Source organism: Oncorhynchus clarkii, chromosome 20 (assembly GCF_045791955.1).
Source record: "Oncorhynchus clarkii lewisi isolate Uvic-CL-2024 chromosome 20, UVic_Ocla_1.0, whole genome shotgun sequence".
Taxonomy (NCBI): domain Eukaryota; kingdom Metazoa; phylum Chordata; class Actinopteri; order Salmoniformes; family Salmonidae; genus Oncorhynchus; species Oncorhynchus clarkii.
In genome coordinates this window covers 70,094,303-70,106,604 of record NC_092166.1, presented here as the reverse complement: position 1 = coordinate 70,106,604, position 12,302 = coordinate 70,094,303, and the positions used below count along the sequence as shown (strand labels likewise).

The 12,302-nt window shown below is 41.0% G+C and overlaps 1 protein-coding gene across 1 annotated transcript in view; it reads right to left on the bottom strand.

The window, feature by feature from the left end:
• Nucleotides 1-11,622, bottom strand: part of LOC139376830 (adenylosuccinate synthase 2) — a 29,900-nt gene extending 18,278 nt beyond the window's left edge. The window contains exon 1 of the mRNA XM_071119776.1: nucleotides 10,623-11,622. Within this exon, the coding sequence (XP_070975877.1) occupies nucleotides 10,623-10,838 (216 nt within the window). The 5' untranslated portion in view covers nucleotides 10,839-11,622. The remainder of the gene's footprint in view (nucleotides 1-10,622) is intronic.
• Between the last annotated feature and the right edge of the window lie 680 nt (nucleotides 11,623-12,302).

Sequence of the window (12,302 nt, the reverse complement as noted above, 5' to 3'; positions counted from 1 at the left end):
CAACTGTGGGACCTTATATAGACAGGTGTGAGCCTTTCCAAATCATGTTCAATAAATGTAATTTACCACAGGTGCTCCAATCAAGTTGTAGAAACATCTTAAGGATGATCAATGGAAACAGGATGCACCAGAGCTCAATTTCAAATCTCACAGCAAAGGGTCTGAACACTTACGTAAATTATATTTCCGTTTGTATTTGTCGTTATTTTTATTACATTTGCAAACCTTATAAAATCCTGTTTTTGCATTGTCACTATGGGGTAGTGTGTGTAGATTGGATTAAAATGTTTCCCCCCCTCATTTTACAATAAGTCTGTAACCTAACAAAACATAGAAAAAGTCAAGGGGTCTGAACACTTTCTGAATGCACTATATATACACACACACACACACACACACACGGCATAATTAATCTTTCTAATACCCTCTTGTTTCTCTGATTTGTCAGTGTTTTTTGGGTTATGCCAATAGCTTGGACATGATCCTCCAACATATAAACATTTAAATAATTGAGATCACTAGAGGTGTTCTGAACAACCTGCAATTACTAGATTAGAGAACTCAAAAAGAGCATACACCCAGAACTAGAAAACATCTCCATAGCAATGATGTGCCAAACAGTGGCCCCATGTAAAGCATTAGGCCTAGCTATGTAAAGAGATCTGTTACCTATTACTAGCCAGTGGGGCATTTCATGGCAGACCAATAAGCTCAATAAATGGAAAAAAGGTACAATAACTGAGGTCGAGGTAGTAAAATGAGAGTAAAGGTTCTTTCAAGAATAATACAGCCACACAAACATTCCTTGGATAACCCTTAGAATCTGTTTTACCTCCACATGCAATGGATGGCCTGAAACAGGACACTAAGACAGCAGGTGGCAGGACTAACATGCTGACCACACCGGTTGTGTGCGCGAGGGTTGCAAAATAAATTGACACATACATGTTATTCAATCATTGCACCCACACTGCTCGCAAGCATCTGCATGGCCAAGAGCTAAAATAGAAATAGGTTCTATTTGTGATGCTCAACGCGCTGCAAGTCTGGCCTCAGACCCATCTCCTCTTTGGTTTTAAGATTGAAAGATGAACTGACCCAGTCGTAGTACTGCACCGTAAAGTTGGTTGCCAGCCGCCATATAAAGCCCAAATAAGTAAAAACGAAGCCTGAGGAAGGAGTAGAGATGAGAAATGAATTTGGTTTACCGTTTTATCTGTGGATTAAAAGTCAGATTAGAGGACCTTGTGCATTTCAGGTAACAGTCCAATGTTTATAGCTAGCTAAATTGCCATAAACGTTTATTGCTTTTCGACATAACCCTTAACTAATATAATTAGTTCAGAGGACGTTTTGATATTTCAAGCTGCGTGTCCTGATCACTTCTGGTGTGGGTGAACAAAATCAACACGCGCGTGTCCGGTTTGGTCAGCAAATAAGAACCCTGCTCTAAGAACTGGCTCGCTCTAAGGACAGGCTCGCTCTAAGGACAGGCTCGCTCTAAGGACAGGCTCGCTCTAAGGACAGGCTCGCTCTAAGGACAGGCTCGCTCTAAGGACAGGCTCGCTCTAAGGACTGGCTCGCTCTAAGGACAGGCTCGCTCTAAGGACAGGCTCGTTCTCACACCTTGGAGATATCTGTGGACCAGGGAACAAACTCAAATTGCTCTCTATAACTAGGTTTCCACCCAACCTTTTTATGAGTGAAAAGTACATGACAGATAAAAAAAACAACGTGTCATGACAGGCCTGATGGAAACAGCACGTCAGTAAACTTTCCAAATAACTTATCCATAACAATGTAGGTAGCCTAGCCGCACTGTATCTGCTAGTTGTTGGCTAGAGCGCTAGTGCCAAGACCAGAGCAGACAGTCGCTATACAAAACATTTATTTCTGACAGAGTTGAAAATGTGATACAAATCTCAACCATAAAAGTTCCTTATATGTGCACTGTGTCATCACACACATCCTTTTGTCCACAACAAGTCAATTTGATGGAAACATCTCTGGTGGGAAATGCACAGAAAATGCACATATTGTTTTTATGCCGATTTTAGAATATTGGCATGAAAATCTGTCGCCAAATGGACGGAAAGCTCATGAGAAATGTCTGTCTTTGTGCAAGACATGTCCGGAATCAAGCCAAAGGCTGAAAGAGGTGTCAGGCAATCAAAATTCCTGCATTCCTTGTCTCATCATTGCTTTACAGAGAATGACTAAGCTTTGACAGCATTAATTCTCAGAACTGTGGTAGTTGAATAAGAAATTAAATCCTCATGATAGCCTAGCAACATCTTGCATTTAATAGAGTTGGAATGCATTCCCAAGTCCTGGATTTAAAAATATATTTTTTTTACACAAAATGCATCTGATTTTATACTCCATTTAGGGCTTTTTATACTCCATTTAGGGCTTTTTATACTCCATTTAGGGCTTTTTATACTCCATTTAGGGCTTTTTATACTCCATTTTGAGCTTTTTAAATCAGGAACTCTTTTTCACCTCCTCTGGCCATCATACAACTTGGTGGTGATCATAAATATCACAATCACTTTGGTGTGATCCCCAAAGACAACAATTCACTGTCATGGTCACTTGGGCAGCCACTTGAGAGCAGCAGAATAGAGTATCAGCACTGATACTTAATTAGTAAGACTTGGAAATGTGCTCTTTGTTGTCCTTTCAACCTCATGTTGCAAGTAAGAAAAACCTCAGATTTCTGTCACAGCTTCTTTTTTTTTTTTTAAAAGAGGAACACTATATTCTCCCTCTTACACACATGTCATTGTGTAACATAGCATTCCATTAAATGATACTCAGTGAGAAGCATTTCAGATACTGAGATGAGCGCGATGCAAAACTTCTCTCACACAGTATCTACAACATGGTAACTACAGGACTCAAACAGCAGACCCAATGATGTGTTTCAGCAAGGGATGCACGATAAATATGTGAACATATCGAATCGGACGATATTAGCTAAAAATGCCAACATTGGTATCGGCCCGATGTCTAGTTGAACGCAGATGTTAAAAACCAATGGCAAAGCTAATGTGCATACCTATATAACGTAGGTACCGGACGTAACGACACCACGTAAAATTTGGCGCTACACAGTGCAACACAGCATTCCTAACCTAGCCTACAATGTCTGCTGTGTGGATGGAGCAGTCCAGTGGAGCAGTCATTTGAAAGAGTAAGAACATTTCAGCGAGACAACTCAAAGGTGAAATCCATTAAACCAAGATAATGGAATTCATTGCACTTGACAATCAACCGTTCTCTGTCGTGGGTGATGTTGGCTTTTGCAGATTGGTCGAGCACCCTACCAAAAGCGCTATTTTTAAGATGTTGCCCTACTGGAGTTACACTTCAATAGCGTCACCGCTATTAGCTTCACGACATACATACTATGGAACACCGTTTGGGTCTTTGCGTGACAAAAAGGATACAGTAGCACTGTCAAAGCTGTACAAAAAAATCTGCAAACACCAGCCACGAACAATGTGTTTACAATACCGCGTTGGTAATAAAGCATAATTTGTTCGACCGCAACTTCTGGGGTAGCTAGCTTTAACTTGGTACCTAGCTAGCACCAATACAAGCAGCCTGAAAACAATGACCAGTAGAAACTGCAGTCAATTTTCATTTTTCTTAGCAATGATTTAGGAATCCTTGTGAGGAAGTATTTGCTAAGTTGCCACTTGCTGTTCGCCTACTGAAATTGAACTTCAGTTCATGAAAATAAATAGCCAGCTACTTAACCTCTGATCTCTAGGGGCGCTATTTCATTTTTGGATAAAAAACGTTCCCGTTTTAAGCGCGATATTTTGTCACGAAAAGATGCTCGACTATGCATATTCTTGACAGTTTTTGAAAGAAAACACTCTGAAGTTTCAGAATCTGCAAAGATATTGTCTGTAAGTGCCCCAGAACTCATTCTACAGGCGAAACCAAGATGATGCGTCAACCAGGAAATGAGCAGAATTTCTGAAGCTCTGTTTTCCATTGTCTCCTTATATGGCTGTGATTGCGCAAGGAATGAGCCTACACTTTCTGTCGTTCCCCCAAGGTGTTAGCAGCATTGTGACGTATTTGTAGGCATATCATTGGAAGATTGACCATAAGAGACTACATTTTCCAAGTGTCCGCCTGGTGTCCTGCGTGGAATTCGGTGCGCAATTGCCAGCTGCTTGTACTTTTCCATTTGATTGAGGGGAGAAACCATGCTTCCACGAACGATATATCATTGAAGAGATATGTGAAAAACACCTTGAGGATTGATTCTAAACAACGTTTGCCATGTTTTCAGTCGATATTATGGAGTTAATTTGGAAAAAAGTTCGCGTTTTGAGGACTGAATTTTCGTTTTTTTTTTGGTAGCCAAATGTGATGTGCAAAACGGAGCTATTTCTAATACACAAAGAATCTTTTTGGGAAAAACTGAGCATCTGCTATCTAACTGAGAGTCTCCTCATTGAAAACATCCGAAGTTCTTCAAAGGTAAATGATTTTATTTGAAGGCTTTTATGTTTTTGTTGAAATCTTGCGTGCTGGATGCTAACGCTAAATGCTACGCTAGCTAGCCACTTTTACACAAATGATTGTTTTCCTATGGTTGAGAAGCATATTTTGAAAATCTGAGATGACAGTGTTGTTTACAAAAGGCTAAGCTTGAGAGATGGCATATTTATTTCATTTCATTTGTGATTTTCATGAATAGTTAACGTTGCGTTATGGTAATGAGCTTAGGTCTGTAAATAGAATCCCGGATCCGGGTTTGGTAGACGCAACAGGTTAACCCTGTCGCCCAAAGCTAACGTTATAAGCAGCCAGCTAGCTTCCTATGGCTAGTGAGCTCAACCGGAACGGGTTGTGTGTTGTGAAGCTAGCCACAATAAGGACAGGGCACAAGTGGAATTTACAGTTAGCCTTCAAAATAAAAATGTCATTGACAGTGATGCAAATTAATACAAATAGTAGAATTATGCCATACTTTTTTTAAGGCTTTCCGCAAAATCCACGATTTTGGCTAATCCTTATTGTGGCTAGCTTCACATAGATGGGTCCAACCACCAATAAGAATGGTCTTATAAATTAGGGTTATTTTAGATGACACCTAGCTATATAGTTAGCCAGGTAACTATAGCTACTGAAACAGATGTCGTTTTGCTATGTTTTCGGGGAAGAACTACATTGTTTGCAACCATTTTATGACCAGCACAGTAGGTACGAGAGACAACTTTACCAGCACCATAGCATACGTAACGATGAATCGTTGTGACACATGAAATACGAGTGATAGTGTAATAACTACGTAAAAAAAACATGAACGCGTTAAAGTATTATTTGACGTGCAGTCATATTCAGGTCCTGATTGGTCAACAAGTTTATTTGACATGTCAAAAAGTGTTATTTGACATATTTTTTTGGGCACGCAAAAACAAAATGCATTCCATAGAAATCCTGGTTGAGAATGAAACGACTGAACAAATGAACAACGAAACAGAACAAGCAAGTGAAGGAAATAGGTTGAGATTATGCTTTACTGGTAATGGGGACATACGTAAATGCTAACAAAATAACTTTTGGGTCAGTGTGTGTGTAACCTTTATTTAACTAGGCAAGTCAGTTAAATACAAATTCTTATTTACAATGACGGCCCGGACGACGCTGGGCCAATTGTGCGCCGCCCTATCACTGCCAGATGTGATACAGCCTGGATTTGAACCAAGGACTGTAGTGACTCCTCTTGCACTGAGATGCAGTGCCATAGACTGCTACGTCCATGTGTGTGTGTTAACTATTTAACTGTACTAGAATGCTTAAAAGTCCGCTAAAATTTAAAATAAATAAATAAAAATCGGTATCGGTTTATTTGGCAAGGGAAAAAAATGGATATCGGTATCGGCCAGAAATGTCATATCGGTGCATCACTAATTTCAGCGCATGAGCTTAACTAGCTGATGTCGTCATGACATCGCCTACAAGCGAGATCAAGGAGTTCTATTCGAGAAGCAGTTTTAACCTCCATGCTTCAACGCTTAGTTGTTGCGGAAATTGACCCGAGATTGTGTTAACATCATGCATGCAACTTCATCTCGCCAAGTCTACCTTTAATTGGTTTATTTTTACATGCCTATAGCCTTGGTAGTGTACCAGCTACAGAGTGGAGAATTATTGCTATGCCAACCTGTTATCAATTCATAGTGACGGAAGGGGCGCATAAATCAGGGTTTAAAGTTCACGGTCACAGCGACGGATTTCCATCATATGGATTCTGGAGAGGATGTTTTTGCGATCAGTGTAGATCCACTGATCTGGTTTGGGGGGGGGGGGTCTGGTTTGGAGATGACATAGAACAGACATGCTTCTGTATTAGGCTATGAAATATATTCCCAATTATTTTTATTTCTCTCTGTTGGAACTACACCTCACTGGTGTAGGGGACAGTATTTTCACGTCCGGATGAAAAGCGTGCCCAGAGTAAACTGCCTGCTAGCTAGGATTTGCATAGTATTAGTAGATTTGGATAGAAAACACTGAAGTTTCTAAACATGTTTGAATGATGTCTGTGAGTATAACAGAACTCATATGGCAGGTGAAAACCTGAGAAAAATCCAACCGGGAAGTGGGAAATCTGGGGTTTGTAGTTTTTCAAGTGATTAGCTATCCAATATACTGTGTCTATTGGGTTAAATCGCACTTCCTAAGGCTTCCACTAGATGCCAAGTCTTTAGAACGTTGTTTCAGGCTTCTACTGTGAAGGGGGAGCGAATAAGAGCTTTTGAATCAGGGGTCTGGCAGAAAGCCTTGAGTTTAATCATGAGTGCGAGCTCCGATCCTTTTAATTTCTAAACACAAAGGAATTGTCCGGTTGGAATACTATTGAAGATTTAAGATAAAAACACCCTAAAGGTTGATTATATACATCGTTTGACATGTTTCTTCAAACTGTAATGGATGTTTTTTTTATTATGTTTTTACTTTGACTGGACTTAGTCGAGTAATCCAAAATGCACAAGGCTAAAACGCGAACAAAAAGGAGGTATTTGGACATAAAGATTAACTTTATCGAACAAAACACGCATTTATTGTCTAACATGGAGTCCTGGGAGTGCCATCCGGAGAAGATCAAAGGTTAGTGATTAATTTTAACGCCATTTCTGTCTTTTGTGACACCTCTCCTTCTTTGAAAAATGGCTATATGGTTTTCTGTTGCTAGGCGCTGACCTAACATAATCGGAAGGTGTGCTTTCACAGTAAAGCCTTTTTGAAATCAGTCACTGTGGCTGGATTAACAAGAAGTTTATTGGTGTATAATACTTGTATGTTTAAGGAATTTTAATTATGAGATTTCTGTTGTTTTGAATTTGGTGCCCTGCAATTTCACTGGCTGTTGGCGAGGTGGGACGCTAGCATCACTTGTACCAGACAGGTTAAGCTGTTTGCACTGAACTTACATGCATGAATGCTGCTGACACTCCAATGTATTGCTTTTTGAGCTCCAGACATCGATTATCTGAAGAAAAATGATAAACACTCTCTGAAGATGGTATTCCTCAGCGCAGGAACAATATGAGGACAGAGACTGGTCTGCGCACATTTTTTTGTGCGTTTTTCTTTTGTTGCAGGCCATCTAATAATTCAGTCAGGTAATAGTTGTTTAACTAATTTCAACATTTGACAATAGTAGGCTTTAAATTACATTGACGTTGTTCCTGGTTTTCCATTTCTCAGCCTTACTGAACGAAGAGCTGTTTGGGAGCAAAATTAATGTCTCTTTTAGGTTAACGGAATCAAATGATTGCATTAAAAATCGATGGCAATTTGAATGCACCGAGATACCATGACGCGCTCCTGAGGCCCAATCTTGTGCAATTTATTCACTGCCAGCACCAGCATGACGCAATTGTACACAATTCCTGGAAGATGAAAATGTCCCAGTTCTTCTATGGCCTGCATATTCACCAGACATGTCATCCATTGAGCATGTTTGGGATGCTCTGGATTAACGTGTACGACAGCATGTTCCAGTTCCCGCCAAAATCTAGCAACTTCACACAGATTAGGGCCTAATGATTTTATTTCAATTGACTGATTTCCTTATATTAACTGTAATTTAGTAAAATCCTTCATTTTTGCATGGTGAATTTATAATTAAGTGTTAAGTGTAAAAATAATTTCTGGGCTCATTTCTTGAAGTGGAAATGACATTTTAGATGGTGTCAGCATAACTTTATTTTTCATTCATTTTGGAGTTGAATGCCCTTTTAAAAAGGTCACCAGAACTGAGCTTCAGTCCAATATAAAAATGATCCTGAGGACCTAGTCTTTTGTGTCATCGTGCCTGATCACCGCACATTGTGGAGCTCACAGTAGAGGCTGGAAAATATGTATGCTTCAGGGGAAAGTTGAGTAACTTTCACAATAGACACTTGATACTTCAATGGCAGGTGAGAAGGTACACACAGAGATGCACTTGCTTGTACAGTGCCTTCAGAATGTATTCAGACCCCTTGACTTTCCACATTTTGTTATGTTACAACCTTATTCTAAAATGGATACAAAAATACAAATTCTCTCAATCTACACACAATACCCCATAATGACAAAGCAAAAACAGATTTTTAGAATACAACATTTGCATACCTATTCAGACCCTTTATTCAACCTCCAAGCAGGCCGTCATGTGCCTTTTACTGAGGAGTGGCTTCCTTCTGGCCACAACCATAAAGGCCTGCTTGGTGGAGTGCTGTAGAGATGGTTGTATTTCTGGAAGGTTCTCCCATCTCCACAGAGGAACTCTAGAGCTCTGTCAGTGACCATTGTGTTCTTGGTCACCTGATCAAGGCCCTTCTCCCCCGATTGCTCAGTTTGGCTGGGCGGCCAGCTCTCGGAAGAGTCTTTGTGGTGCCAACTTTTTCCATTTTAGAATGATGGAGGGCACTGTGTTCTTGGGGACCTTCAATGCTGCAGAAATGTTTTGGTACCATTCCCCAGATCTGTGCCTCGACAATTATGTCTCAAGAGCTCCAAGGACAATTCCTTCGACCTCGTGGCTTGGTTTTTGGTCTGACATGCACTGTCAACTGCGGGACCTTATATAGACAGGTGTGCGCCTTTCCAAATCATGTCCAATAAATTTTATTTACCACAGGTGGACTCCAATCAAGTTGTTGAAACATCTTAAGAAATATCAATGTTAACAGAATGCACCTGAGCTCAATTTAGTGTCTCATAGCAAAGGGCCAGAATACGTATGCAAAAGAATGTTTGTGTTTTTGCTTTGTCATTATGGGGCATTGTGTCTAGATTGATTAGGGAAAAACAAATAATCAAATCAATTTTATAATAAGTCTAACTTAACAAAATGTTGGAAAAGTCAAGGTGTCAGAATACATTCCGAAGGCACTGTATGTGCAACAGTATTAGAAGTCTGAATCACCTTGCAACGCAAGACTGTACTAAAATGAAAATGCAAAACTAGGCCATCTTATCTGGTGTTAAGTCGTAAAATATGAATGTAGCTAGCTGTGGCTAGCTATAGATGCGATATAATTCAAGGTGACATTAGCAATGCAGTGGACGTTCATCATCGACAATTTATTTGGTTGCTCAAGTAGCTAACGTTAGCTAGGTTTCTGGCTTAGTTAGATTGATAGCTAGTAACCAACTGCAAACCAATATTTGCGCTAGATAACAAGTACAAGTCTGACCAGGACCCGCATCTTCCATACATAGATAACTACAACATTTTTACCTAAGTTAGTTTACTAATTACAACAAATCCAGCTTTAACTAGCTAACGTTAGTTAACTTAATATTCTGGCTACGTCGGGGGCTAGTTCTCCTTTTAGTACAGCCAGTACACAACGGTGGCTAACTTGTTAGCTTAGAGATAGATATACAAGTAGACCAATATTGGACAAAAGGAGTTACTCCTTACTCAAAAAACCTCACATGTTCTGTTTAAAAGGCAAATTGGCTCTGGAAATACTACATCGAACGTTAAACGTGAATCGATTCGCAATTGCGGTACGGTTATAGAAACAAATCACTAACATCAGGTCAAAATATTTACACAAGTGTCAAATAAAACACTTCACACCGTTATAATCGTTTAAAAGTTGCAGACGACAATATATTTTTTTTAGTGACAAAACATTTGTGGCGTCTGTACCGTTTTTACAGCAGTAACAGTTACAGGGGTTCGGGGACGCAGATACTAAGCTAATTAGTAAAGGTACTGTAACATTAGCCCACTGTCTTCCGTAAACAAGTGCTGTGACCTGGACATATGGCCGTGTAGGAGCCATATAAAAAGGTGTATCAATTTAACCTTTTGTTTTTTGACAATTATTTGTCGCCGATATGAAAGATAAAGTCCTAATTTGGTTCCAAAATGTGTACCTTAGGCGATGCGTGTGCGTCGAGCATCACGGCTCTGACTTAAAAATACTCCCCCCTACAGAAGACCCCTTAGACATTTGACTTTGTGTATGGAACTGAGTCAGGATCAGAGGCTAGGTAGTTAGCTACACGTTATTTGTAACCGCAACCACATGTTTCGAATGTCCTCCAGCTAGCTAGCTAGCTAGCAAGCATACATTATAATTTACCTGGCATCTGCAAACGATATCAGCGTCCTGAGCGAGCAGGTCCACAACCTTCCCTTTGCCCTCGTCGCCCCATTGAGCCCCAAGCACTACAGTCACTCTGTTGCCAATATTTGGTCTGGCCACGTGTGGCTCTGTACTAGTGCTATGGGCTGCACCGTTCGGTACCGCATCTTTGCTCCTACTCTCCGACATGACCATCTGCGTCTCTCTCTCCATGGCAATCTGGTTTTGGTAGTCGTGGTGGCAAACTAGCTAGCTCTGCGCGCGCTGTGAAAGACGTCAGCAAAAAAAAAATGGACCCCGTGTCACGGAATTTCGAAATGTTTCAAAATAAAAGTCCCCTCATAATAATAAAATAAGTGTTATTAAAGGAAAAATCCACCAAAAACCACTCATTCCTATAATTTACGGTGTTAACACTAATATGTGAGAACAATATTGTTTATGATTAAATGTTTCTGAATGGCATAATAATAAAGTAGGCTGATAGTCCCTGTGCCCAAGAACACCATGGTAACCTGTCTAAATGACTACCAACCCCTAGCACTCACGTCTGTAGCCATGAAGTGCTTTGAAAGGCTGGTCATGGCACACATCAACACCATCATCCCAGAAACCCTAGACCCACTCTAATTTGCATACCGCCCCAACAAATCTCTGTTGCACTCCAAAATGTCCTTTCCCACCTCGACAAAAAGAACACCTACGTGAGAAGGCTGTTCATTGACTACAGCTCAGCATTCAACACCATAGTGTCCTCAAAGCTCATCACTAAGCTAAGGACCCTGGGACTAAACACCTCCCTCTGAAACTGGATCCTGGACTTCCTGACGGGCCTCCCCCAGGTGGTAAGGGTAGGCAACAACACATCTGCCACGCTGATCCTCATCACAGGGGCCCCTCAAGGGTGTGTGCTAAGTCCCATCCTGTGCTCCCTGTTCACTCATGACTGCGTGGCCAAGCATGACTCCAACACCATCATTAAGTTTGCAGACGACACAAGGGTGATAGCCCTGATCACTGACAATGATGAGACAGACTATAGGGTGGGGGTCAGAGACCTGGCAGTGTGGCAGGTCGCATGCCTATTCCCCCTTAGGAGACTGATAAAGATTTGGCATGGGTCCTCAGATTCTCAAAAAGTTCTACAGCTGCACCATCGGAAACATCCTGACTGATTACATCACCGCCTGATATGGAAACTGCTCGGCCTCCGACCGCAAGGCGCTACAGAGGGTAGTGCATTTGGCCCAGTACATCACTGGGGCCAAGCTTCCTGCCATCCAGGACCTATATACCAGGTGGTGTCAGAGGAAGGCCCTAAAAATTGCCAAAGACTCCAGACACCCTAGTCATAGACTGTTCTCTCTGCTGCCACAAAGAAAGCAGTACAGGAGCTCCAAGCCAAGGTCCATAAGGCTTCTTAACAGCGTCTACCCCCAAGCCATAGGATTGTGGAACAGCTAATCAAAAACTGCATTGCTGGTTAAGGGTTTGTAAGTACGCATTTTACAGTAAGGTCTACACCTGTTGCATTCGGCGCATGTGACAAATACAATTGTATTTTATGTGAAAATCGTTGTGGAAGTCTGTTGCAGTTTAAGTCGACTACAAAGTCCACAATGCAATGCTCTCTCTATGGTCGGGCTGGCTGGCTTGCAAACATAGCTACTGTACACA